Below are 25,637 nucleotides of genomic sequence, written 5' to 3'. Positions count from 1 at the left end.
ATTCTGTCTGCTGCAGGCTGTTGACCCTCCTTATGTGAGAGTAGTGCAATGCCGTTTTAACCACAAAACATGTATACATCAAATGTTGTACTTTTATCAATGTATGTCTTTTATGTGTTAATGCATTTAGCCTCCTGATTGAGCTTTATACACTCAAATTTTACATGAAAAAGATAACTTGTCTGAAATTTTACAGTTTTCAAATGCTATAAACTTATATTATGCCTTCTATTATTTATAATGTGCACCATCATTCTTCAATTGTTTTTATAGATAAATTAATAACTGTATATATATATTGACATGGCATCCTATTTTATGCTGTCTATAACTTTTAGCTTATTCATTTCTCAACTTGATGCATTATGGCCTACACTGCAAATGTTGCATTTAAAATCAGATCAACTCATAAACCTTGGAGAAAGTTGCTAATTGAGGCCATCCATTTCCTGATGAGGAATACATCTATGTCTATAATTGGCCACAACGTTGCCCTTCTTTTTTATAAAAATTCCAAACATGAAAAAAATTAGAACCTGTAGTACTTACTGCCCTGCATGGTTTAAAGGTTGAGAAAGTTGAAGATATATATTGACATTAGGCAACATAGCAGCAATCTACAGGGTATAATGTGCTAGTCCCACAGAAGGCAGTTATTATAGTAGTAATGGTAAATGATGCAAGAAAGCAAGCATATATAGCATCAGTGGGAGGGAGGAGCCAAGTTCATCCATCCGTACTCCCCAAGAATTTGTCTAGTTCTTCCCTTGAATTTATTCAACCTATCCACTTCCGCAACAACAGATGAAAGCCTGACTGCTAGCTGAAGATAAATTTCACACATCTATCCTGCAACCATCCTTCCTCAGCTTGACTTTATGCCTCTCCTCTGCCTCCATGTGTGTGGTCTCAGCAAGTGGAAGAATGCTATTTAACATTCAGATTTCTCAGTCCATTCAAGGCTTTAAACACTTTAATCGGATCTTGCAGTGCCTTGTCTTGAGACACTGCAATTAGCAGAACTGAAGCCTTTCTAGGTAAGGGCACCCTTTTGTTCCCTTAACAATCTGGTTGCATTTCTCTGAACCTGTTCCAGATAAGTTTTTATTACTCTCAAGATTCAGTCTAACCATGGCCTTATACAAAGGGATAATCCTCTCCTTATCCCTGCTAGCAAAGTTACTGTATATCATTAAAAAAACCCCATGAGCTGTCCTGGCAGCATGTCTGCACTGCTTAGAGAATTTCATGTCTGACTGCAGAATTTCCACCGTCTTTTTTGTTCTCTGCTACCCTGAGAGTAGTACTATCACATTTAATAAGTTACTCTGGGGTTATTGCTTCTCACATGCAGTGCCTTGCATTTGTCATTGTTAAACTTCAACTGCCATTTCTCAGCCCATCAACTCAATTTTTCTAGATCTTCTTGCCAGTAGCACTCCCTGATGACTGTTATTAACCATCCTGCCAAACTTTTTATTATCTGCAAACTTAAACATTAATCCTGGCATATCTTCATCAATATCATTAATAAATGCCGAAAACAACAATGGACCCAGCTCTGAATCCTGGAAACTCTGCCAATTAGTCCACGAAGAGCAGTGCCCACTGATAACCAAACTCTGTCTTCTTTCACATATGCATCCTTTTATTCATAGCAGTAAGGCCCTTAATGCCACATTGCCAGTTTCTACAGCAGTCTTTTATGTGCAACAGTAGCAAAAACCTTCCTGAAATCTAAGTATATGATATCAAAATTATATATATTTTTTTTTCATTCAGTTCCTTGGTCACTGCATTATAGTAACTTACCAGATTGGTTAGACAAGACTGCCCCTTGACAAATCCGTGCTGTTATTACAGTATAATCCCATACCTGTCCAAATGGTTGTGTATTACTTCTTTAATAAGTGATTCTGTTATTTTCCCTGGAACATACGTTAAACTAACAAGTGTGTAATTAATCGTGTCACCTTTTGATCCATATGTACAAATTGGGGATATATTTCCACTTCGGCAATCCATTGGGACTCCCCAGATTCCAAGGATGCTCTCACAATTATGGCTAAGGGTCTGCTTACCTCCATTGCTGCTTCCCTTAATATAATTGGATGAATTTCATCCACCCTAGGTGCCTTTATTTTATGTCCATCCTCAACAATTTCTCCTCCACTTTACTTTCACTTAGCACAAAGTCCTTTAACTCCTTGTTAGAATTTTATAAACTTCTGGAATCCCCAGATTCCAAGGATGCTCTCACAATTATGGCTAAGGGTCTGCTTACCTCCATTGCTGCTTCCCTTAATATAATTGGATGAATTTCATCCACCCTAGGTGCCTTTATTTTATGTCCATCCTCAACAATTTCTCCTCCACTTTACTTTCACTTAGCACAAAGTCCTTTAACTCCTTGTTAGAATTTTATAAACTTCTGGAATCACCTACCCTAGTAGAAGAAAATCTTTATTGTACAGTAAAGATACAATAATGTGCCCGCCACAGCCAGGAGGCCAGGGGCTTGACAATGATATAGGGTAATATAAAAATATGTATAGTATAAAAATTTGTGCAGTATAAAAGATTACATAACAATTAAAAACGTAGCATTAGCCATTCAATAGATATGAGTATGTACATAGTTGTGAGGCAGACAGTGCACCAAGGTATGTGCACGTTCATATGTACAAAGCACATATTTAAGCATATTCACACAAGTCAGAATATTTCACAGTGCCAAATTATTGTTCGGTATTGCATTTTCTTGTGAAGACAGTTCGTCGATTTGCCTGCGACGTGTCGTTATGTACCTCATAGGAGATAGCAGATGGAGATATCAGTATGAGTTGACATCAGGGGCCAAACAAAAGGGGAACAAGTTTCGGCCAACGAGTGCCTGTAATTGCGATCAGAAGCGAATTTCTGGAGGTCAACTCCGATCATTAGCAGGGCTTGTACTGTAGGAAGTACTTGTCCAGGTAGGAATCTGTCACTGATCTTCAGCCTGTTCCGTTGTAGCTGAAGAAGAGGGGTGGCTCGTAAGGCAGGAAGTGGAACATGCCACTGGCATATATCCCAGAAGTCAGGGGAGTTGATTTTGCCAACCAGCATTTTGACTGTGGTCACAGTTCTCCTCATACTGATTATTTGAGGCAGCCGCGGGATTTGGAGTTGGTCGGCCATGCTGGTGGTTCTCTGCTGAGGGGGGAGTCGATGTTTGTGGGTTGCCCACTTCAATATCCAGTATTCAATGGCGAAGATGGGCTTCATGAGAGAAGGTACTGCGGATGCCCATATTTCAGAGGCATACAGAAAGGTGGGATACACAATGGTTTCCAGATATCTGATTGTGGTTCTTGCGTCTGTGTTATGAAGAAGATGTTGATGGGCAATCCAGTGCATGCGGTTGATCTTGCGTAGAACACATTCGATGTGACAGTTGAACCTAAGGTTTGGGTCGAAGGTTACACCGAGATCTTTGTGTTTAGTAACACTTGGAATAACTGCACCCTGCAGTGAGGGTTGTATGGATGTGGGACACTTCTTCAGAGAAAAAACCATAATAACGGATTTTTGGGGGTTCAGTTTGAGACTGAAATGGTTGAGATGGCTAGAGAAAGCTGTGATCTTATTACAGATTTCCGATGTGATCACTCCCCTGTCGGCTGATGGTGGTATTTCCGTCAGGAACTTTATATTGTCGGCGTAGGTAATGACATCATTTCTGTTACACACAAACGGAATAAGGAGGGCGGTAAAAAGTAACCCTGATAAAACGCCACCTTGCGGCACACCAGCATTGATGGATCGGGTATAGCAGAGGTTACGATGAGTGAGGTACACTGTTCTGTTCCGGAGGAGCGAGTGCAGAAAAGCGAAAACATCACCTTTGATCCGAAAGAAATTGGTTAGGAGATTCAGAAGGGCTGAGATGTTGAGGCTATCAAAAGCAGCTTCAATATCGGCATAAACAACCGCCATTTCTGATTTAGCCTCAAATGCATTTAAAATTTCCGTTTGGACTGCCAGAAGGTTGGAGACAGTTGATCTATTAGGGAGAACATAATGGAGTTGTTTTGATGATTGTGGAAGAAGATGGCGTGTTATATGCAGAAGAAGGACTTTTTCCAGTAGCTTTAGGAGCGTGGATGCAGTGGAAATCGGTCTATAGTGCTTCGGCTGGCTTGGTAGTTGAACTTTAGGTAGTGGGGCAAGACTGTATTTGTTCCAGGATGCCGGAAACACTATGAGAGAGGATGGAGTTGAACAAGTAGAGCAGAGGATCAAGGATATATGGACTGAGGCACTTTACGATGAAATGTGGGACATTATCGATGCCAGCGGTGCATGACGGACGCAGCGAGTTGATGGCTTGACGAAGCTGCTGTCGATCGATTTGAATGGAAAACAGCTCATCATCTGGACTTGAAATGGGGTCTGGTTGGTAATCATATGGTTGTGTGATGTTGTCTTGGAATCTGGCTACATAGTTGATCCATTCAACTGGATTGAAATTGGAATCTGGTTCAGAGTTACGGGTATATGGCACTTTGCCTTTGGATAAGGTCTTGTCAGTGTATTCTTTAATGGCTTGTGATTTCAGTCTATTAAACAGTGCTCTAGCTTTGGAGTACTGAGTTCGGTCATATGCTGTACCAGACTGTTTCCATTGTTTATGGAGGGACTGTTTGCACTTGAAACTGTAATTTAGCTCCGAAGACCACCAAGCATTAGTTCTAGCGGAGATACTGACCTGTTTAGCTGCTGAGAACATAGTAACAGTGTGCAACCATCTAGTTAATGTCTAGAGCCAGTTCCGGATCTCCTGATTCGAGAACTTCCCAGGGAATTAATCTTGTTGCATAAAGGCATCTGTTCGGTTGTAGGAAGGTGGGAGGCGCCTCCGTAGCCAGGTGGGAAGGAGCAGCAGTGCATAGCACACGCTTCTTGATTAGACCGGGGTTCGAGCCCGTCACCACCAAATACGAAGGATGTGGAAAGGTCAGGGAATGACCACCGCATATCCCGGAGCAATATGGCCTTAGTTGCTAATGCTCCTAAAAACCAAATAACAGCTAACAACAACAACAACAACAGTAGGAAGGTGGGAGAGATGATGATCTTCCTTTTGACGTAGTGGGAGACATTAAAGTTGGGCGTTGGGGGCTGTAATAGGACTACGATGGGTTCATGATCGGATTCAAAGTGAGTTTCGGGTTTAATGTCGATGCTACAAGAACCAGACGATAATACGAGATCCAGGCGATGAAGACCTCTAGTTGGGCCTTCGTTTATGATCCTGAGGCCACTAGGTGCAATCTTAGCCATAAGTTACTCATGAAGATGTTGGAGATTTGGTGGTAAGTTAAAATCTCCACAGATGAGGTGGATAGCAGATGTGTGAAGCGTATTTATTAGCCAGGATGCAATATCATTGATTGTCTGAGCATCGGGGGTTGGGGGTGTATATATTGCACCGAGATCTAATAAGCAAGAGTTGATCTTGACCGTTACTATCAATGCTTCGAATAGATTGGATTTGCTGGAGACTACATGTACGAACTCAAGTCTACTGGCATTTATGATAACAGCAACGCCCCCACCACAGGTATGAGAGCGGGAGGTGAAGAAAGATTTGTAACCAGCAGCTTGGGCGGAGGCAATTGATTCTTGTTGTGGTTCCAGCCAGGTTTCAGACATGCAGATGACGTCAGCCATTTGGGACAGAAGCATCTGCTCAAGTGTCTCGAGCTTATTCCGAATACTACGAACATTTTGATAAAAAATCTTGAGTGTAAGGTGACACAAGACCTTCACGAGTGCTGATTTGAGGACATTATTTATTTTCTTTGTTGGCTTTTTAGCACGGTTGGTTACAATAGTTGGTATGAGCTGAGGGTGGATTTCATTGTAGCTGTGGTATTGCAGAGATTGATCAGAGGTTTTGTCATCGGGGTATGTATAGGCTCATCATCGTGTGACCCTGATTCCTGGTTTTGGGGCTTCTGAGAATAGGAATGCCTATCAAACCGTCACGCTTGGGAGCAGTCTTGGTGGGATAGCGCATTAGCCATGGCTAGGCGTGGGGTGATATTGGATTTAGGTTCATAGTATGGCCTGAGTAGTGATCCAGACGGCCAGAGAGCAGTCGCTGATATGGAGCTGAAATTCTGTGCATTGCACTCAACTTTGAACGATGTATGCAGGGGTGTTTTCTTAAGAAGTGTGACGGACACAGTAAAGTGCAGCTCATGCATTATGTATGACTCGATATCATCTGGAGTTGTATTTGGGGCCAGTCGGGAAACGAATAGACTTCGTCGAAGACGGACAGTTGGTGGATTCATCGCCTGCAGCCTGGAGGTGGCCGAGGTGCCCATTTTAAATGATCGCCTTCTCTTTAGTACATTTGGGGTTCCCATTTTACCCTCTTCAGGATGGCGAGGCTTACTGCAGTAACTCTGGGCCACAAGTGTAGGAGGAGTGCAGCTACAACTTCCGCCCGGGATGGTTGTAATGTTAGCAGTGGGGGGCCGCAATTGTGGATTTCAGGTTTCTTTGGCATTGTAGGTTGATACACTCGGCTTGAGTACGAGTAAGGCTCGACGATAGTTTCAGGATTGGGTTTCCATTGCAATGTAGTAGATGGCTTCTGTGATTTGTGGAGTGGGACACTAAGTGGTTTATCTGGATTAGCTGATTCTTCCGTAGGATTGGCAGGGTTTCTGGTCTGGTTTTCCTGGCAAGGAAGTTCTTTGGCTATCTTGATCTCGGGGCAATTTAGTGTTTGGCCAGAATTCAGTGCATTAGTGCTGTAGGATAAGTTATTGTGATCCTGATTAGTAGCGCAGGCCTGAGTCATAGCGCATTTAATAGCTGGACCACCATCATTACATGTACACAAACTTGGATCTTGAAAAGTTATCAGCTATGGCGGATACGTAGTTATTAGTAGTGCAGAGCATACGGTGTTTGATATCTTCAAGTATTGATGTTATAATAATTTCAAGTGATTTACGGTTCTTGAAGAGGCACGTGGAGTGGCTAGGAAACAAAGATTCAGCAAGCGAAAAATCAGTTTGGTTAGACACATTAGTAAACATGATAGAAGGTGGGGAGTTCCTTCTTTGGGGATCTGCATGCATTGTTGGCTGTGCATGCGGGATATTGGCGAAGTCTTCTGTTTGAGTTGCTACAGTGGCGACACTGCGATGGTGGGACTTATCCTTTGCATCTGTTAAGTTAGAGAAGCTAGAGTCTTCATCATCAGGGTCAACCGAACATGTTGCGGCGTTACTGATATCACAATGGGAAATAAGCCGTTCCACGGATCCGGCCCTTATATCTGGGAAGCAGGCAGTTGGATGAAATGTATCAGCAGCTGAGGTGCTGGAAGTGGGTGATGTATCATTATCATCTGCAAATGGAACTGCGATCGCTTCACCAACTTGATTATCTGTGCAACTGGTAAACTGCTCGCAGGACCTAAATTTTTTCGGCTGGTTGTTCTTGCAAGGAACGCACGTGAAATTCTTGCGACGCGGGGCATTTAATTTATGTAGAGATTTTAGGCCAGAACATGATTCGCAAAGCAAGGCGAAACATAATTTACACAAGATCACTTCACTGACTTCTTTGTTGCAGCGGCTGCAAACGACAGTAGTCGTCTTTAGTTGATTTTTGGTGTTCCTGGTCGGCATTGCAGTATGACGGAAAGCGACAGTAATGATTTTAGTAGTTACCCTACCAGGGCGGAAAAACGAAGGCGAAGCAGAACACTTTTGACAATTGCTCTAAAGGGATTAGGCGGTGTTTGTGGTAGCACAACTCCCTAGTTTATTTCAGGCGAAGTCTTTAAAACAGCCGGAGGCAATGACCTAGATACCAAGAGGTGGGAGCACTCACAGTCGTCGAACACTGGTTGTCAATAGCCAACTGCTTTTGTTCTACAGTTGGACAATAGAAGTACTGTATCGTATTGATACAATCAGTCAAGAAATAATGTATAAAAAAAACATTACCTGAGGAAGATGTAGGCGATTTGGCATCATTACCGGACAGATCATCACCAGAGGAATTCTTTAGAACATCTTTCTCGAAAATCAAAACAGTATAACCACACAAATTAGTAATTCCTCATGTGTGAATATAGATGAAAATACCTATTCAGTTTGTACACAGTTTGAGCAGGATCATCAATACAGTCAGTCTGCTGTAAAGCAGTGTGTGTGTTCCTAAAAATCTCAGTGTTATGGTATTTCATGTATTAAAAACAACAGGGCTTATGGGGAAAAATAGGGATAGGAACAGAGTAGTCGAAAAAATGTTCAATCTTGTAAGTAAAACACAAAGTTACTAAACACAATAAAATTGCTAACACATGTTTAAACATCTTAAATTTCTAATAAATAAATAAATATTACAGTAAATATAGGGCTGCAATATATACATACTAATTGATATTTCTTTTCACTGACTTTTTTTTGGATTGTAAAATTTAAAACAGTAAAAAAGATAAGCAATCAGTAATGAGGCCCGCACAAATTGCGCAAGTGAGAAGCAGAGTAAAAAGTATGAAGCTTTAAAAATTAGGAATAAAGACAAGATTCTGAAAATTTATTTATGTTTTTTAGATGATTGAAGATTTCATGGAATGGGGAAACACATTTCACCATAATAACTTAAAAACCCACAGAATTCCAGCTGTTGATATTGTCGCAAATGCAATAAGATTGAGTTTACAACCATTTATAATTAGATTGCACTAACAGAAATGCCTGATAAACCGAGAACTGCAAATTGTTTTTATTGTTTCATGGTAGTGACCTCCAGAAATGTAATCCTCCTCTGCTCATGCTGTCACGCTTCACAAAATTTCTGTTGGAACACATTCCCCTTGGCAATACCATGTGCCGTACCTGATTGCTCCACAAACGTGAAACAAGCAGTGCATTTTAAATGATTCAGTGGGCTGTGGTTCAGAGGGCAACTGCCCCCCTGAGCCACAGCACTCCCATGAGCTTTGCTGCTGTGGTCTGAGTCATGATTTCGATTCAATTACAATAAAATTTCAATTTCAGTACAAAATTATAACCCTAAACTTTTATCCCAATGCAGTTATAAAACTATATATATATATATTTTTTTTTTTCAGTATCGAGTATTATCTGAGTTTCGTTATATAACATCCGTATCAAGTTATGTATTAATTAATAATGTTACGTTTGTAAAATCTAAGTCGTTATATTTAGTTAAAAAAAAAGTACAACTTAATTGACAATGAAGTTTAACAAGATTAATAAATTTTACTGATTAATTGGTAATATTATATACTATACTATACTATACTAAGCTAACGCTATCTAGTATGGGGTATAACATTGTATCGTATAATATTGGCGATAGGCTGAAGCCGTCGGCACGTGATAAAGTAGTGCATTTATCGCAAATGGCTCTTGTGGCCATTTGCCAGTGGGCGTGTTTCTTGGAATATTTTTATCTGAGACAAGCATCAGGTGACGTCTGCTGATACCTTGCATATTGTTGTCACTAGGTGTTCTTTCCTGAACACTGTGCTGAACGAGGTCGTCTGTTTCGTTTTCAAGAATTAATTATGGATAATTAATAATGAAGAATTAATTATGGATAATGACTGAAGAATATTGCAGTTCTGATCAGGATAATTATTCTAGGAATATATATCATTTGAATATCTCATTGAATACTTCAATTTGTTCCATAATCAAGCACCGTATTACACAGCATAAAAGCAATAAAAATCATTAATTAAAAAAATTAATATTTTTTTGACACGAAAATAGGAAAAAATAGTAAGGGAAGAGATTAAAACCCTGGCCCACAAATGGGTTCGTGGAGTTCGTCGTATGGGACATTCACCATAAGAGACCACACTGTATATATATTCTAAAATTTCTAAAATTTTAGATAAATAGGGTATTCTTTAGGGTAAAATTTTAAAAAAATAGGGTATTCTAAAATTTCTTCTAATTTACATCAAATATCACAACATACTGTAATACCAGTATGTAGTGATATCCTTACTAAAAGGTTGGGTAGTTACGCTCCCGGTAAATCTCAAATATCTATTAATATACTGTTTCTATGCTTTTGCTTTCAGCTTGCTAACTCTAAATTTTTATACCACAAAATCTATTAGAGCAATTCGAGGGAGATTGAGGTCTATTGCTATCCTTATTCCTCTTCACCTTAATTTTGGCATAAGCCTTTCCTTTTCACTACATAAATAAATTGCACTAATTAATAGTTGGTACTCACTCTTATTATTCTTGATTCACTTCCATTATTTTTTATTATTAATTTTCGCTGCTATCTGTTGGGCTAGTGGTTATTCTGCCAGTTTTCTGCTAAATTTAACATATATTAAAGTAATTAAACTAAATTTCATAGTATATTTGAACCTAGATAAACTGGCAAATAGAAACAGATAGCCTCAGCTAATCATTGATGGCATACATTGAGTGGAACTAGCCCTAGTTAACATTCCATTCAATGTATCCATATATCAATAATTAGCTACATCATCATTTTAATTTTACTATTTTATTATAATCTGTGTTTATTTATCATCATCATCAGCCATTTTCAATCCACTGCAGGATGTAGGCCTCTCCACCAACTTTCCAGTTCCTTCTGTTTTGTGTGATGGCCATCCATTTACTACCCACAAACTCATGATTTTTCATCTGGCCATCTCCGTTGTTGTCTTCCAGGTTTTCCTTACCCTTGGGTACCATTCTGTTATTTTCTTAGTCCATCTGTCATCATGTCTTTGAGCTATGTGTCCTGCCCAAGACCATTTTAGTTCTTTAGTTTTGATAGGAATGATCTTTACTTGAGTTTGCTGCCTAATCCATGTGTTTCTCTTCTTATCTAACAGTCTGATTCCCAATATAGTTTGTTCCATTCTTTACTGTGTAGTTCTCAGCTTCTCTTCCATTCTTTTGGTGAGTGCCCATGTTTCACTTCCATAAATCATGGTGGGAAGTATAAATTGGTTCATTATTTTACGTTTCTGACAAACTGGGATATTGCTCCTCAGTATGTGACTATATTTCCTGAATGCTATCCATCCAAAATTTATTCTTCTCTTGACTTCCAACCATTTATCATTATTACTGCTAATGACTTGTCCCAGATAAGTATATGACTCCACCTTTTCAATTACTGCTCCTTCAATCATTATTTCCCTTTCCGTGGCATTCTTGTTCATCATTACTTTTGTTATAGCTGTATTCATCTTTAGTCCAAAATCCTTACTAACACTGCATAACTGATTAAGATTTTCCTCTAATTCTTTGGGATCGTGGCTTATGACCACAATGTCATCTGCAAATCGTAAATGGTTTAGGTACTCTCCGTTCACATTGACTCCTTTCTGCAACCAGTCTAATCTTCTGAAAGCTTCCTCAAGGGCAGCAGTAAACAACTTCGGAGATATTATGTCTCCTTGTCGAACTCCTTTCTCAATTTTAAATTTATTACTATCTTTGTCTAGTCTAATAAAGGAGGTAGCACTCTCATATTTTCTTCAAAATCATAATACAGTCCATTCCGGTTATTTGGGACACATCGGGACTAGTGCATTTTGGCCCGATTAAGCGGCTGCCCTAATTATCTGAAGTTTCACTTAAATACAGGCATACCTCGGTTAAAGTTACCTCTGATAACGAAGCCTCGATATAACGAAGTCGGCAATTTCAAGCCCCATTTAACATAAAAAAATATTCCAATTTAAGACCAACGCCCGACAATCATTCGATTGGTGACTGACGGCGACTCGTTACGTATTCCCGAGTGCTCCCGAGCTGCGGGCGTGTCTGTTATAACAGTTTTGCGCGTCAATCGCATAATTTAGTTGTTGTTTACATGATTGACGTTGTTTCAGTGTGGCACATTGCAATAATCGACGTAGGTTCTTTGTAGCATTACATAACGTAGATTTTGTAAATTTTAATAGAAATATTTTTGTTTTAGTTAATTAAAATGTCAGAATCAAAGAAAAGAAAAGCAATTTCTTTGGAAACTAAACTAAATATCGTATGACGTGTTGAAAGCGGCGAAAGAAAATCCGATGTGGCACATTCTTTAGGATTAGCGCAATCAACTTTAACAACCATACTAAGTCAATCAGAAAAAATAAAACAGTCTGCTCAGAATTGTACAGATGTTACAACGGCAAAATTAACTCGCTTAAGGAATCCAATTTTAGAAAAAATGGAGAAAATGTTAAGTTTGTGGATAGATGATATGTCACAACGTCATATGCCTTTAAGTCAAATGGTGATTCAAGAAAAAGCATTATTTTTGTTTAATCACCTGAAATCTAAACAAACTGAAGAAATTACGGAAACCTTTAGGGCTTCTCGTGGTTGGTTCGAGAAATTTAAAAAAACGGGCCAGGATTCATAGTGTAAAATTAACAGGAGAAGCTGCAAATAAGTTTCCAGAAAAACTAAAGGAAATAATTGAACGTGAAAATTTTCCACCAAATTTGGTGTTCAATGTTGACGAAAGCGGTTTGTTCTGGAAACGGCTACCAACAAAAAGCTTCATTTCTATTGAAGAAAAATCAGCTGCTGGGTTCAAAGCAGCCAAAGACCGTTTAACGTTACTCTTTGGATCAAATGCCTCTGGCGATTATAAATTAAAATTGTTATTAGTTTACCATTCAGAAAATCCGAGGGCGTTAAAAGGTAACATAAAAATGAATTTACCTGTAATATGGAAAGCAAATAGAAAAGCGTGGGTTACCAAGGAGTTATTTACTGATTGGTTTGTTAACCACTTTTGTCCTGAAGTAAAACGGTATTGTCAAAAAAAACAACTTTGAAGAAAAAGCTCTTTTGTTGTTAGACAATGCTCCGGGACATCCTACTGATCTTAACACGTTGGACACATGCATTCCTGTCAAAGTTTTCTTCCAGCAAACACAACTTTCCTGATTCAACCATTGGATCAGGGAGTAATAGCATCATTTAAAGCTTATTATCTGCGTCGAATTTTAAGCAATTTACCTGAACTAGAGGATAAAGAGGAAATGACAGTTAAAACTTTTTGGAAAAACTACACCATTAAAAACGCAATTGAAAACATTGATAGTTCTTGGAAAGAAGTCACTAAGAAATGTTTAAATGGAGTTTGGCGCAAAATATGGCCAGAAGTTGTACTAGAAGAAGAAAATAACATCCAAGAAATTAGAAATGAAGTTATCCAGATGGCTCAATCAATAGGTTTCGAAAATGTCGATGAAGAGGATGTTAGAAATTTATTGAATGCAGAAGATGATGGTTTTTCAGTGGAAGATTTAGAAAACCTTGTTAGCAACGAAGACAAAGATAATGAAGGCGAAGTTAAAGAAGTTCCTGCCGAAAAAGTGTTAACAACCAAAGATTTAAAAAGGCGCTTAAATGACATTGAAAACATTTTAAATTTTTTTAGTGAAAATGATCCTGATTTAGGAAGAAGTGTTATAGTTAAGCGATCAGTGTTAAATGCAATAACTCCGTATAGGCAATTGTTAAATGAAAGAGAAAAAAAGCATAAACAATCAACTTTAACCTCATATTTTAAAATGTGATTTCACTTTGTATGTAAGTTGACTGTTTATTTAATAAAACTTTTCTTTGTTCGAAAAAAAGCTTTTCATTTTCTTTAAGTAGGAACGTATCCCTATTCTGGCCATAGTATTTTTACCTCTGAAAACGAAGTTTCGCTTAACGAAGTAATTTCTTGGAACGCATCCTATTCGTTAATCGAGTAGTTAAAAATACAATTCAAACCCCCCCTTCACAATTGGTTCACTGTACAATAAAATCACGTTACGACAAACTCAACATAGTACCGTTCACTATACGATGTGCAGTAAGTGCCGGTCGTTGTGATCACGTTTGTGAATTGAATTTTAATTCTATTAAAGAGTGATTCTAATTAGTGAAAATAGGAGGAATATTATCCACAGGCTATAAAAGCAAAAATATATTAAGCACAAATTTACCCTTTATTACCTTACCAATTAAAAAAATTAAATGATACGTGAAAATCCGAAGAATATACGTGATAATCGGAATAATTAATACGTACTGTAATATGTACATACAAACTAGTTGACATTTCTGTTCACTGACATTTGTGGGTGGGGGTTAAAATTTAAAACAGTAAAAAGATAAGCAATCAATAACAAAAAACATGTTTACATACAAATTGCAAGTAACACGATACAATCAAGTGAGAACGGAGTAACGAGTTACAAAGCTTTAAAAATAGGAATGAAGAGAAGAGCTAAAAATAAATTTTTTATATGATTGAAGATTTCATGGAAGTGTAAACACATTTCACCATAATAACCCACAGAATTCCAGCTGTCGATATTATCGCAAATTCAATAAGATCGAGTTTACTGTCCATTTATGACAGATTTCACTAACAGAAAAGCCCAATAAACAGGTGACTGCTAATTGTTTTTATTGTTTTATGGTTGTGACCTCCAGAATTTCGACCGAACCACGTGGTACCATTGGAGACAATCGTAGGGTGATCTCCAGTGCTACGGTCTCTTGCTCTGATTAAACGGCATGCTATCCCAATTAAGTGAAGTAAACCCTGGCTATTTTCTCGATTGGTTTCTGTTTTTTAAGATTTGCCCCAAATAAACGGCTGCCCCGATTAACTGGTGACCCAAATAACCGGAATCCACTGTATATGGGGTATCTATGCCTTGCCTTTCCAGTGCCCAAAACATTACTTATGCTGTATGGAGTCAAATACCTTTTCCTAATCCACAAATGCCAGGAATAATGGTGTTTTATATTCATTTGCCTTCTCTATTAGCTGTGACATTACATGAAGGTGATCCATAGTTGAGAATCCTGTCCTAAAGCCAGCTTGCTCTTTCGGGTGATTCTCATCAAGTATTCTTTCTAATCTGTTAGTACTGACCCTTGTGAGCAAGTTTTAGATGTGGGATAACAAGCTAATTGGTCTGTAATTTCTAATTTCTGATCTCCTTTCTTATGCAGCAAAACTATAATTGCATTATTCCACTCCTTAGGTGCCACACCTTTTCTAATGTATTTTGTGAAGATTCTTGGCAGTTTTTGTGTCATGTCTCTTCCTCCCAATTTTAACAACTCTGCAGTAATTTCATTTTCCCCCGGAGCTTTTCTACCTCATCAGGAAGGATATCAGGTATATTGTATGTGTTACTAATTTGCGATCCATCTTCCCCACTGCTGGCATCATTCCCTCTCTCCTTGTATAATTCTCTATAGTAGTCTTCTGCTATTTGAATTATGCCTTCTCTGCTGTTTATAAGTACACCATCGCTATTCTTCAGTTTCAGTATCATTTGTCTTTCTGTATTACTGCTCATGGCTGCTGATTTAAATCCTTTGTTTTCCCTTAATGCTTGTTCTAATTTTCTTGTGTTAAATTTTCTTATGTCCTCTCTGAGTCTCTTTCCAATGGCTTTGCATAACTCAGTATATCAATTTTCTTTCTGTCAGTGTTTTTCTTGCTCTTCATTTGTCATCTTCAGTTCATCATGACAAGTGTTCCTTGACTGATTTTTTTCTTCTTTGGATTTCTTTTTACCTATAGGTTTCTTGGGCTTTATCACTTTCAGAAAGTTGTAATATTCCTCGTTGTTATCTTAGTCCTGAGCAGTCTGCAGAAACTCAAACTTGTTCTTAAGTTCCAGTATATACTGCTTTTTCTCCTCTTCTGTTATCTCAAAGACCTTTGTATTATTTACTCGAGTCAGTTTTTTCCTTTCCTTTCTTTTCTTACATCTATATCAAGTGTGCATCTTACCATTCTGTGATCATTTCCAACATTTACCTTGTTCAGGACAGTAACATCATTCATGATATATCTTCTGTTAGTGGAGATTAAGTCGATTTCATTAGTTGTTAATCCATTTGGGCCATGTCCACTTTCTGTTCACCCTTTTCTTGAAAAAAGTATTAAAGTGTTCATTACTGACATGCCTCTAGATTCTGCAAATTCCACAAGTTTTTCACCTCTTTCATTTCTTTCACCAATTCCAAAATTTCCTATAGTTCCCCTTTCTGCGCTGTTTTGTCTCTTTCCAAACTTAGCATTGAAGTTCCCCATAATGATAGTGTAGTGAGTTTTCTGTTCATCTAGAAGACTCGATTTCGGTGTACATTTCTTCAACCTCTTCATCATCATGGCTCGATGGTGATGTACTTTTGAATTCCAAAATGTTGTTTTTTATATCTTTATGGACCAGAAAGCCAACTCCACTTTCACTGTTTCCATTGGTGTACAGCAGATTTCCACTTGAAAAACTTATAAGTGATTCATTTCTTCTTCTTGTTTCAGCTAAACCGATGATATGTGTTTATTTATAGGGTTACCTAAATACTTGGCCCTTTGGCCTCATGGGTATGGTTTTCACCACTAATACTTATATTCTAAATTCTTATTAAATTGCACCAGTTATATGCAATTTGTCCAATTTATCCAGCTGGTATTAAGTTTAAAAAATAAGATAATATAAAAAGTAAAAATAATAAGATATATATATATATATATATATATATATATATATATATATATATATATATATCCGCTGTGATTCTATCATTACATTTTTTAAGAAAATAAACAGATATTACTTTATACCTTCTGAATGTTTTGCCGACCCTCTGGAACTGTTCTACAGACCCCCAGGGGATCCACAGACCACAGTTTGGGAAACACTGTGCTAGAGGATTGTTTGACTTAAGTCTGTAATCAAGTAATTCTCAGATTCCTTAGGTAAATTTAAATCTGTTACCAGATCATTGAGTTCATGCTGTGAAAACAGTTGAGGGCCGGATGTAATTTCTCTATGCATATAGACTTCAGTTTTATCTTTAGAAGATTTACTTTCAGCACTGTCTGCTGCTACATTCTCCAATATAAGTGTAGGGCATGGAATCAGCAAGTTATCTCCATGTGCAACTGATCTAATGGCAGATGGAATATTAGGATACACAATTTCCTACTTACTCTTTACATTGTATCCCTCTACATTAGTTAAGCAAAAGTAATGGTCATCACAGTGCTTTGTAGGTTCCTTCAAATCATGGGAACTGAAAATGGGATATCCTTCTTTTTACCATTTTTCCACAGTCTGAATGCTTTAACACAAGTTTAGTAAACTTTGTGGAGCCCATTGTTTATCATGGTCACCAAGTTTCACTCCAAAATAAGCACAATACACAATTTTACAAATTCTGTAATATCTTGTGTTTGTTTGAGTACTACATACTCAGTGGGGTGTTATACCTTCATAGGGCCCGAAGGCAAAATGGAATTTAGGCATCCCATCTAAAGAAAAAACTAATAAAAGGACATTTTCAATTTCATTTTATTCTGACAACAAAGCAAAAAAATTATATGACATTAGAAAAATATCTAACCCAGAAGAATAATTCAGAAATAATACATAAAGTAAAGTGCAGCCATTATCAACCCACTGCAGGATGGAAGCCTCCTCAACAAATCATGCTGAGGGAAATGGACCATAATCTGCCACGCTGGTCCAGTGCGGGTTGGCAGATTGACCGTATTCAGCAGTCAGGGGCTTGAACCCCGGTCTACTCAAGAGCGTGTGCTACTGCACTCCCGCTCCTGCCCACTCGGCTACGGAGGCCGTGAAATAATACATACACTGAATCTAATAAGTATTTTTACACTACTTTATTTGGACTTTTAGTGCTTTTTAGGTTGAGAAATTGTGTCAGTTCATTAAAATCAATTCTGTTTGTAATATTATTCTCAATACAATTTATTGCCAAATTACTTAATTTTTCTTGTCCAAGTGAATTTATAATATAATTCTTAACTCTTTTAAGCACTTAGAATGATCGTTCTGCTGATATGTTCGAAACAGGAATTGACAAAAATATTTTTAAAATGATGTCCACATTAGGAAACGTTGATACTAGTCCTCCTTGAATTGCTTTCGTATATTAAAGGAGGTGAATTTAAATTTTAATTTTTTTGTAAAATGTATAAAATGCATTAATTCTTCTTTAAAAAATATTAGTAATAAATAGCAATGAGTTTTTGAAACAGTGATTTTGGCGCCCCTCTGATTGGGATGTCTTTTTTGCCTGTAGGATAATGCACCACCATAACTTCCACAAATATAAAAAAATAAGTTCGGATTGTTGAAACACTTGTGTGAAGGTATTTTACTCGCTGTTATGCACAAGTTTGGCATGATTACCTCAAAAATAGACTGAAATCACACTGTTAAACACTGCTGCATGTAGCTCTCGAGGTCAAGAAACAACTGACTGAAGGTAGTGTTGCCAACATGTGAAGATTTGGTTTACAAACAATTTACTCCTAACTTAATATATTCATTAATACACTCATGACATCAGCTTAAGTTATTTGTGAAAAAAGTATGTCATAGAAAAAAAAATGAATAACATTTCTGAAATCGGCATAAAAACTGAGCGAAAAACAATTGTAGTTTACAAACATTGAAAACCATGCAGAGTTGTGTAATTCACTTTGCTCACTGCAATAATTTATCGCCTTTAGTGAAAACTTTGAATGCATTGCAATTCAAAGAACTAGTCGCCATGTTAAAAATGTGTAGAAGCTTGTTATGCATTGATCATTTCTATAATTTTTACTCAAGTTGTGTGCAAAACTTTTCATGTGATTTTGTATATGTAAAGTTTTAACTAATCAAATATTTATGAGTGTGGTATATTTTATTTCAAATCTCCACAGCCGATACAAAAGGTTTGCCAACTATATTGTCTTACGTAGCAACACAACCAAACCTCACCTCTCCCATAGAAGCCAAAGTTGACTTACGATGCTGTCGCAGACTGCACCCAAGTGACAATTTAGGTTAACAATGGTAAGGCAGATTATGAGAAGTCTCTTGCAAAGAAAAAATGCATAAATTTCTCCTCCATAAATGTCTTTACATATGTAAACACCAGAAGAAAATTGGATAATCACATTGGTCCACTAAATATGAACATTATCCTGCTCTGGTTGCTGATAATCTAAACAGTTATTTTGATCTACGTTAACACATAAGGAATTTTTTAAATAAGAACATGCCAGAAATGTGTAAAATTCTGACATGGAGCTGAACATATATATTCAATAACTGAGAGGAAGGTGGGGAGAAATTGTTGAAGCTATATGTAAAAAACAACTGGGATGGATGGGATCTATCCAATTATATTAAAGAAGGCATAAAAAAAGGTAGGCAAACTTGTAGCCATGATTATGAGAACATTCTTCAATTCAGGGTCCTTTGGACTGGAGATGTGTGAATGTATCTTCCAGTTGATAAACGGTGATCAAAGGGTGACACAAGTCATTATGGACGTGTTAGCTCGATTTCTTTCTGTTCCAGTGAAAATAATGGATTCAGTTGTTAAGGAATGCAGGACCGTCTAGGCAGGAATGTAGTTATATTGCTGTTACATCATGGATTTGTTAAGGGATGATGTTCTCTGACCAATCTGATTAGATACTGTGACAATAGCAATGGAACTGGTTGTAAAAAAATAATTTTGACAATATTTATTTAGATTCCAGAAAAGCTTTTGATGCTGTTGCATATAAAAGACTGCTATACAATTTAAAGCAGTGTGGTACTGCAATCAATAATGGGTGGTTGAGGGGGAGAAGACAGAGTGATTATCCAGTGGGCACTGCTCTTGGAATGATGTCATGGTTCAGTGCTGGACTTAGTTTTTATATACTGACGTTGATGAAGGCATATTGGGCTTAATGTCTAAGTATGCAGATAATATGAAAGTCGGTAGGTTGGTAAACAATATTTAGAGTATGCTACTGCAACCTGGAGTAATTAGTCAGCTGGACTGTCGAAGTTTAATATTGACAAATGCAAGGTACTGAATATGGGTAGCAATAATTCTAGATTAATGTATCAACTATGTGTTACCGCATTCAGGGTAGTGGAGAATGAAAAAGACCTGGGGGTAATTGTGCAGTCAGATATGAATTTCTCTGAGCTGTGCAGACTGGCTGCCAGGACAGTTAATGATGTTTTGTCAGTGTCATACAGGAATTTTTTCCAGGAGTGACAAGGACGTAATTATCCTATTATATATAAGACAATTGTCAGGCCACATCTTGTGTACTGCATACATGTCTGGAGGCCTCATTTCTTGCATCAATTGCTTCTATTAATAATAGGATGCATCATGGTGCAGCAGGTTAATGACTTAACTTTGTTAATATTTTTTAATTAATTATAAAGGAGAAGTAAAAAGTTAGAATAATATTGTTAGAATTCATTGCCAAATTAATTGTATATATGGTGATGAAGTGGAATGTGTATTATTACAAATCTTATATTAATAACTCATATAACCCTTTTCAGATGTGTTTTTTTTTTTTTTTTTCCCTTCCCCTCTCTGCACAGCAATTTTTTTTAAATTGTACCATTTCCTTTAGCTTTTGAAGCCTGTCTTCTTTTTAGGGTGTAGGGCTCACGGTTCAATACATGTTACAATGCTGATAAGTAACATCAGTAAAATATAACTTGTATAATAAAGTGCTGAGTGGTGTTAGGTTTTTTTATGCTTTTTATTATCTTTTTTTAATATTAAACAGAAAGCAATTTAATATTTTCTTCGAGTCATTTTTAGAGATTAGTGATTACTTAGTATATTTTCATTAATTTTTAGGAACATTTGGACAGATTTTTCATGGATATCTGTTGAATGATGACCATGAAACAAAAAGTGAAGATGTCTTCATTAAAACTGTTACAGGTAAATATTTATTATGATTACTGTTTCCATGATTGCTTGATATTAAATAATGATTTTGAGGTACCGTTCTAAAACGATTATTCAATTATAGCTATGTAGCTGTTATTTTTTGAAATGAAGATACCCAAAGTTCTTTAACCAGAGGCAGATTGGTATTTATAATTAGTAGTGGCATATTATGCAAGAAAGCAAGCTTCTACAGCATCAGCCAAAAAAATAATAATAAAAATAATAACAATTACCATTGCACCTATCCATTTGCTCCCAAAGGTTGTTCCAGTTCTTCCTTGAAATTATTAAACTATCAACTTTTACAATAATAGATGGAAGTTTGTTCCAGCAATCAACCACCTGCTGGTTAAAATAAATTTCCACACATCTATTTTGCAATGTATTTCCTCAATTTGAATTTATTCACCTTCAAGTGCATAATCTGAGCAAGAGAAAGAATCCCATCAGCACTATCAGATCACCTCACAAGTGCTTATTCTCCAGATGCTGTAATTTGCAGAACTTAAGCCTTTCTTGATAAGAGCACCCCTTTATTCCCCTCACCAATCTTTTTGTCCTTCTCTGCACTTGTTCCAGCAGCTCTACATCCTTTCTCAAATGAGGCCTTCACTAATTAAAGCTTCATTGCTATTTTTTCAAATTAAAACATGTATAGTTCTTTAGCCATGGTCAGATTGGTATTCAGAAGGTGGCCTGGCAAATGTTTTGAGCCAGGCTCCCTATTCCTGTTGCATTGAACGTGATTTTTAAAGAATGAATATGAGATTGGTTCCTGGCTTGCTTTTCTTTCTCTTCGAAAATAAATCTGTAATCATCCAATTTTCATTTGAATGTGCAGCACGTTATTTTGATATCCAGATCCATGTTGCATACTTTTAAAACTTCTGTTTTTATTTCAATATTTATTGCTGTTCTTTTGTTTTCTCTCATTGTTTGCAGTGTGGCTAGTAAGGACATGTATACGTTTAGGAACTGTATAAACTTTTATTCACAAAGTATATTTGAGCATCTGCTCAAATATGTTTTGTCCATAAAAGTTTATGCACAAAATGAGTTCAATTATTGGATCTTAAATTGACTAAATCACCCCACAGAAAGGACATTCACCATTTCTTTCCTGTGAAGGAAATTGTGAATCAGCCTATACACCTCCATAGGATGAATCTCTGTAAGATTCCACTCATAAATACCAAAATCCTTGCCCTAGCAAAGCTTGTTACACATAAGATGGAGGTACTTAGCATGGTGGAATTCTTTACTCAGCTATCTCCATGCAGATCCCTTATAGATCAGCAACTTACTATCCTTCCTAGTGGGAACCTGCTTATAGTTTCCCCAAAAGGTATTTTCATACAGCATGCTTGATTCCTTCAACCATCTGTGAATTGAATGTGAAAAAGATGTGTGTAAAAAGCCTATTAGATAACAACTCTTCATCATATTCACTGTCTTATGTTCATCTAGCCTGATGTGAAGTCAGACTCACATCTTGGACCAAGGGTACAAGTGCTGTGCTCTTATTGTGTACAGAACTGCACCTAGGGCATTGCCGGTATATTTCTATACATTTTTAAGTAACCTTTTATTTTTCTTTCTGTTCATTAAACGATCATAATTGTAGCACTATTGCAATCATCATTGTTACTAAATATTTTTTATTGTTGTTGTAAAGAATATTCCATAATGTTAAAGAGGACTTGCCCTCTTAGTGTACTTGTGTGTATGACATGGTTACCTCCTAGTATATCCTGCTGTTTTGGAGAGTGGTGTATGTATACTTCTACTTGATATAAAGAAATAAATATAACAAATCAAAATAAACAATACAAGCCCAGGGAAATCATACATTGAAATAATTTTAGTGAGAAAGAGTGTAATGTGCAGTTCATGGGTTTCATGTTGAAACTTTGAATTTTTGCACCCATTATGAGCACAAAAGTTCTAACGAGTGTCAGATACATAAATTGAAATGAACTTTGTAAGATGGAACATTATAGTAGGTGAGCTGTGTGTGAAAGCAATGAAATTTTAGTTGTTCAGAAATTAAACAGCCCTGTAGTCAGATGGTCATGTGCAAGGGTACAAAAAGTACATGCACTCTGAGTGACAGTGAGTTATTTATTTTTTTAAATGCATTGTAAATTAAATTGTTTCAACTGATATGGAAGGACACACACACACACACACGTTGGCCTTTCATTAGGAACATCCCCTTTTGTAGGAATGTACTGGTCTGCAACACTGTTAAAGGCTCAAAGTCAGGAATGCCTGATATAAGATTGTAGTCTGCACATTTGGCAATCAGTTTTGAGTGTGAGAGAGAATGGGTTAGCATTGAGATCTTTCCGACTTTGAATGCAGTATGATTGTGTGGGCTCTAGTATCTCAACAATGATCAGGTTAAATACTCCTGTTCTGTAGTGTTACATGTCTACTGTGACTGGCTGAACAGTTGTCAGATAACTAGTCAGGGGTCACACGCCCTTGGGGAGCTTCATGGGTGTCATCTCGTAATAGAATAGGAATAGCAAGACCTGTAACAACAATTTAGAAATTGTAAGACCAATATCCACATGGATACTGGTCTTGCAATTCCTATCGATGAACTAAACTTTAGTTTGTTATAGGCTATGGCAGTATGGTCATCACAGGTACTTATGCCCATTGCAAGACCCAAGAAACTGCACCTTGCATGGGCATGTCATCACCAGGACTGTACCACCAACATACGGAAATTGTCACCTAACCTGATGATTTGTCATTTGATCAGTTGGCACCAACATGCACCTGGATGCACTGTTGATGTTCACAAGGCTGGAGGTGGTAGTGTTATGATTTGGGAACTGTTTGTGTGGCGTGCCCTTGGTCCTCTGCCCACTGTTATACAATAGTTCAGTGGGAACATCTACCTTTCTATTGTTGCCAATCCAGTATGCCTCCTTCATGCTGACAATGGATCTAGACAACTCCAGCATTCATGCCACAAACCCGGCAGGTTGCTAACTGGTTTCAAGAACACGACAATGAATTCTCTGTCTTCCCATTGCTGCCCTTTGATCACAAGCCATTTGAGAATGTTTGAGACCTATTGGAAATGGCGATTTGATGCTAAGACTATCCACTGGACAATATAAGTTCATTTACTGGATGTGCTGTGCAATGCATCTATAATACAACTAAAGGACACCAGCAACACCTTGTGGGGGCCTTATTATGGACAAAATGTGACTCCATGAGGGGTTAGATAAGTGGTGTTAATCAGAGCCAGCCCAAAAATTTGCGAGCCCTGTTCAAGAATTACTTGCGGGGCCCTAGAGTCCTGTGCAAAACTTATGCGCCGTGTTTTTGTAATAGTGATTTTTTAAAATTTTTCAAATTTTACAGTAACTAAGACATAATTAAATAATTTTATATTTTACTGAACAAAAATTTTAAATACAAATAATATTTAATACATTAATCAGCAATATTATTTTGACCATTTGAGTGCAGGACCCTGTTCAACAAAACCGGTTGAACATGCTTGTGGCCAGCACTGGTGTTAATGCAAAACCATCTCAGTGTATACATGTGTAATAATATAAATCCAGTTTTAATGCCAAAATATTAAGGTGAGTGTTCATTGTGCAGGATGCCAACCTAGAAGGGAAAGGAAAATGGAAATATAATAAAAAAGCAAGAATCTAAAAGATTATGAAAAATGTTAATGATTTGCACATTTCTGATTCTTTCAGCTTTCATTATCTTCTTTTTATGTACTTCCATTCCTTTCCCTCTTTCTTCAAGGATGGTGCCTTAAACAATGAACTAATATTTTCACCTTAATATTTGTGCTTTAAATTTTTATTTAAATTCTACCAACACTCTTAACAGCTTATCATCTGAAGGTATTGGACCTTTTCTTAGATTCAGTAACCATTATCATTGAGTATTTCCATTAATGATTACAACACATCTTTTTATTGTGTGTGTGTGTGTGGTTATGAGTTGTAGGAATTTCTAAAATTGGTTAGTAATAATTGTAACTGTATGGGCAGAAATATGTTGAATGGATGTGAGATATGGACCAACACCCTCAATCTCCAAAGTACCTTAGAAAAGTGTTAATAATATTGTAAAAGAAATCTTAATTCCAAAGTAATAAGTTGAAATGTTCACTGTGCAGAATGCCAGCCTAGAAGAGAAATATGATAATGATTGTTTTTTATAATGTATATTCCGTTTTCTAGTCACACCAAACCAGCTGGTCGAGTTGCTGAGGCTTTTGCAATTACTAATGACCTTGCACAGATTGTTCAATTACCTACAAGAATACCGGACAATCCTAACCATACAGTCAACACGCTTGATCTTTTCCTCACAACAACCCTTCTAAGTATACGGTCGAAGTGAGTGGTCCATTAGGCACCTCAGATCACAATTTGTTGATTGTCTCTTCTCCAATGGAGCCTTTATCTCATGGCTGTTCCCAAACGCCTATTGTTTGGCATTACAAGAATGCAAAATGGGATGACCTTGTGAGATTTCTTTTCTTCCTTGGTCGGATTACTCTTTCAAAACTTCTGATGTCAATGTTTTCTCAGATCATGTCAGTGAAATTACTCTTGTAGGAATAGAATCCTTTATTCCACACTCCACTTTAAAATCTCACCCTTTATCTAAACCTTGGTTTTCTAATAAATGTGCTAAGGCTGTTCAAGAGAAGAATGTTGCATATCGTAATTGGTTTGTTTCCAATTCTTCAGTTTCATTTTCTGCCTACACCAAAGCTCGCAACAATTGTAAAGCAGTTATTAA

The 25,637-nt window shown here is 37.1% G+C and overlaps 1 protein-coding gene across 1 annotated transcript in view; it reads left to right on the top strand.

The window, feature by feature from the left end:
* Nucleotides 1–25,637, top strand: part of LOC150083210 (inactive tyrosine-protein kinase RYK-like) — a 479,651-nt gene that overhangs the window by 339,679 nt on the left and 114,335 nt on the right. Inside the window, exon 9 of the mRNA XM_090378435.1 lies at nucleotides 20,742–20,828. Within this exon, the coding sequence (XP_090234561.1) occupies nucleotides 20,742–20,828 (87 nt within the window). The remainder of the gene's footprint in view (nucleotides 1–20,741; nucleotides 20,829–25,637) is intronic.

Source organism: Mastigoproctus giganteus, chromosome 7 (genome assembly GCF_048544385.1).
Source record: "Mastigoproctus giganteus isolate SK-2022 chromosome 7, ASM4854438v1, whole genome shotgun sequence".
Lineage (NCBI taxonomy): Eukaryota > Metazoa > Arthropoda > Arachnida > Uropygi > Thelyphonidae > Mastigoproctus > Mastigoproctus giganteus.
This window is presented reverse-complemented; position numbering and strand designations above follow the sequence as displayed.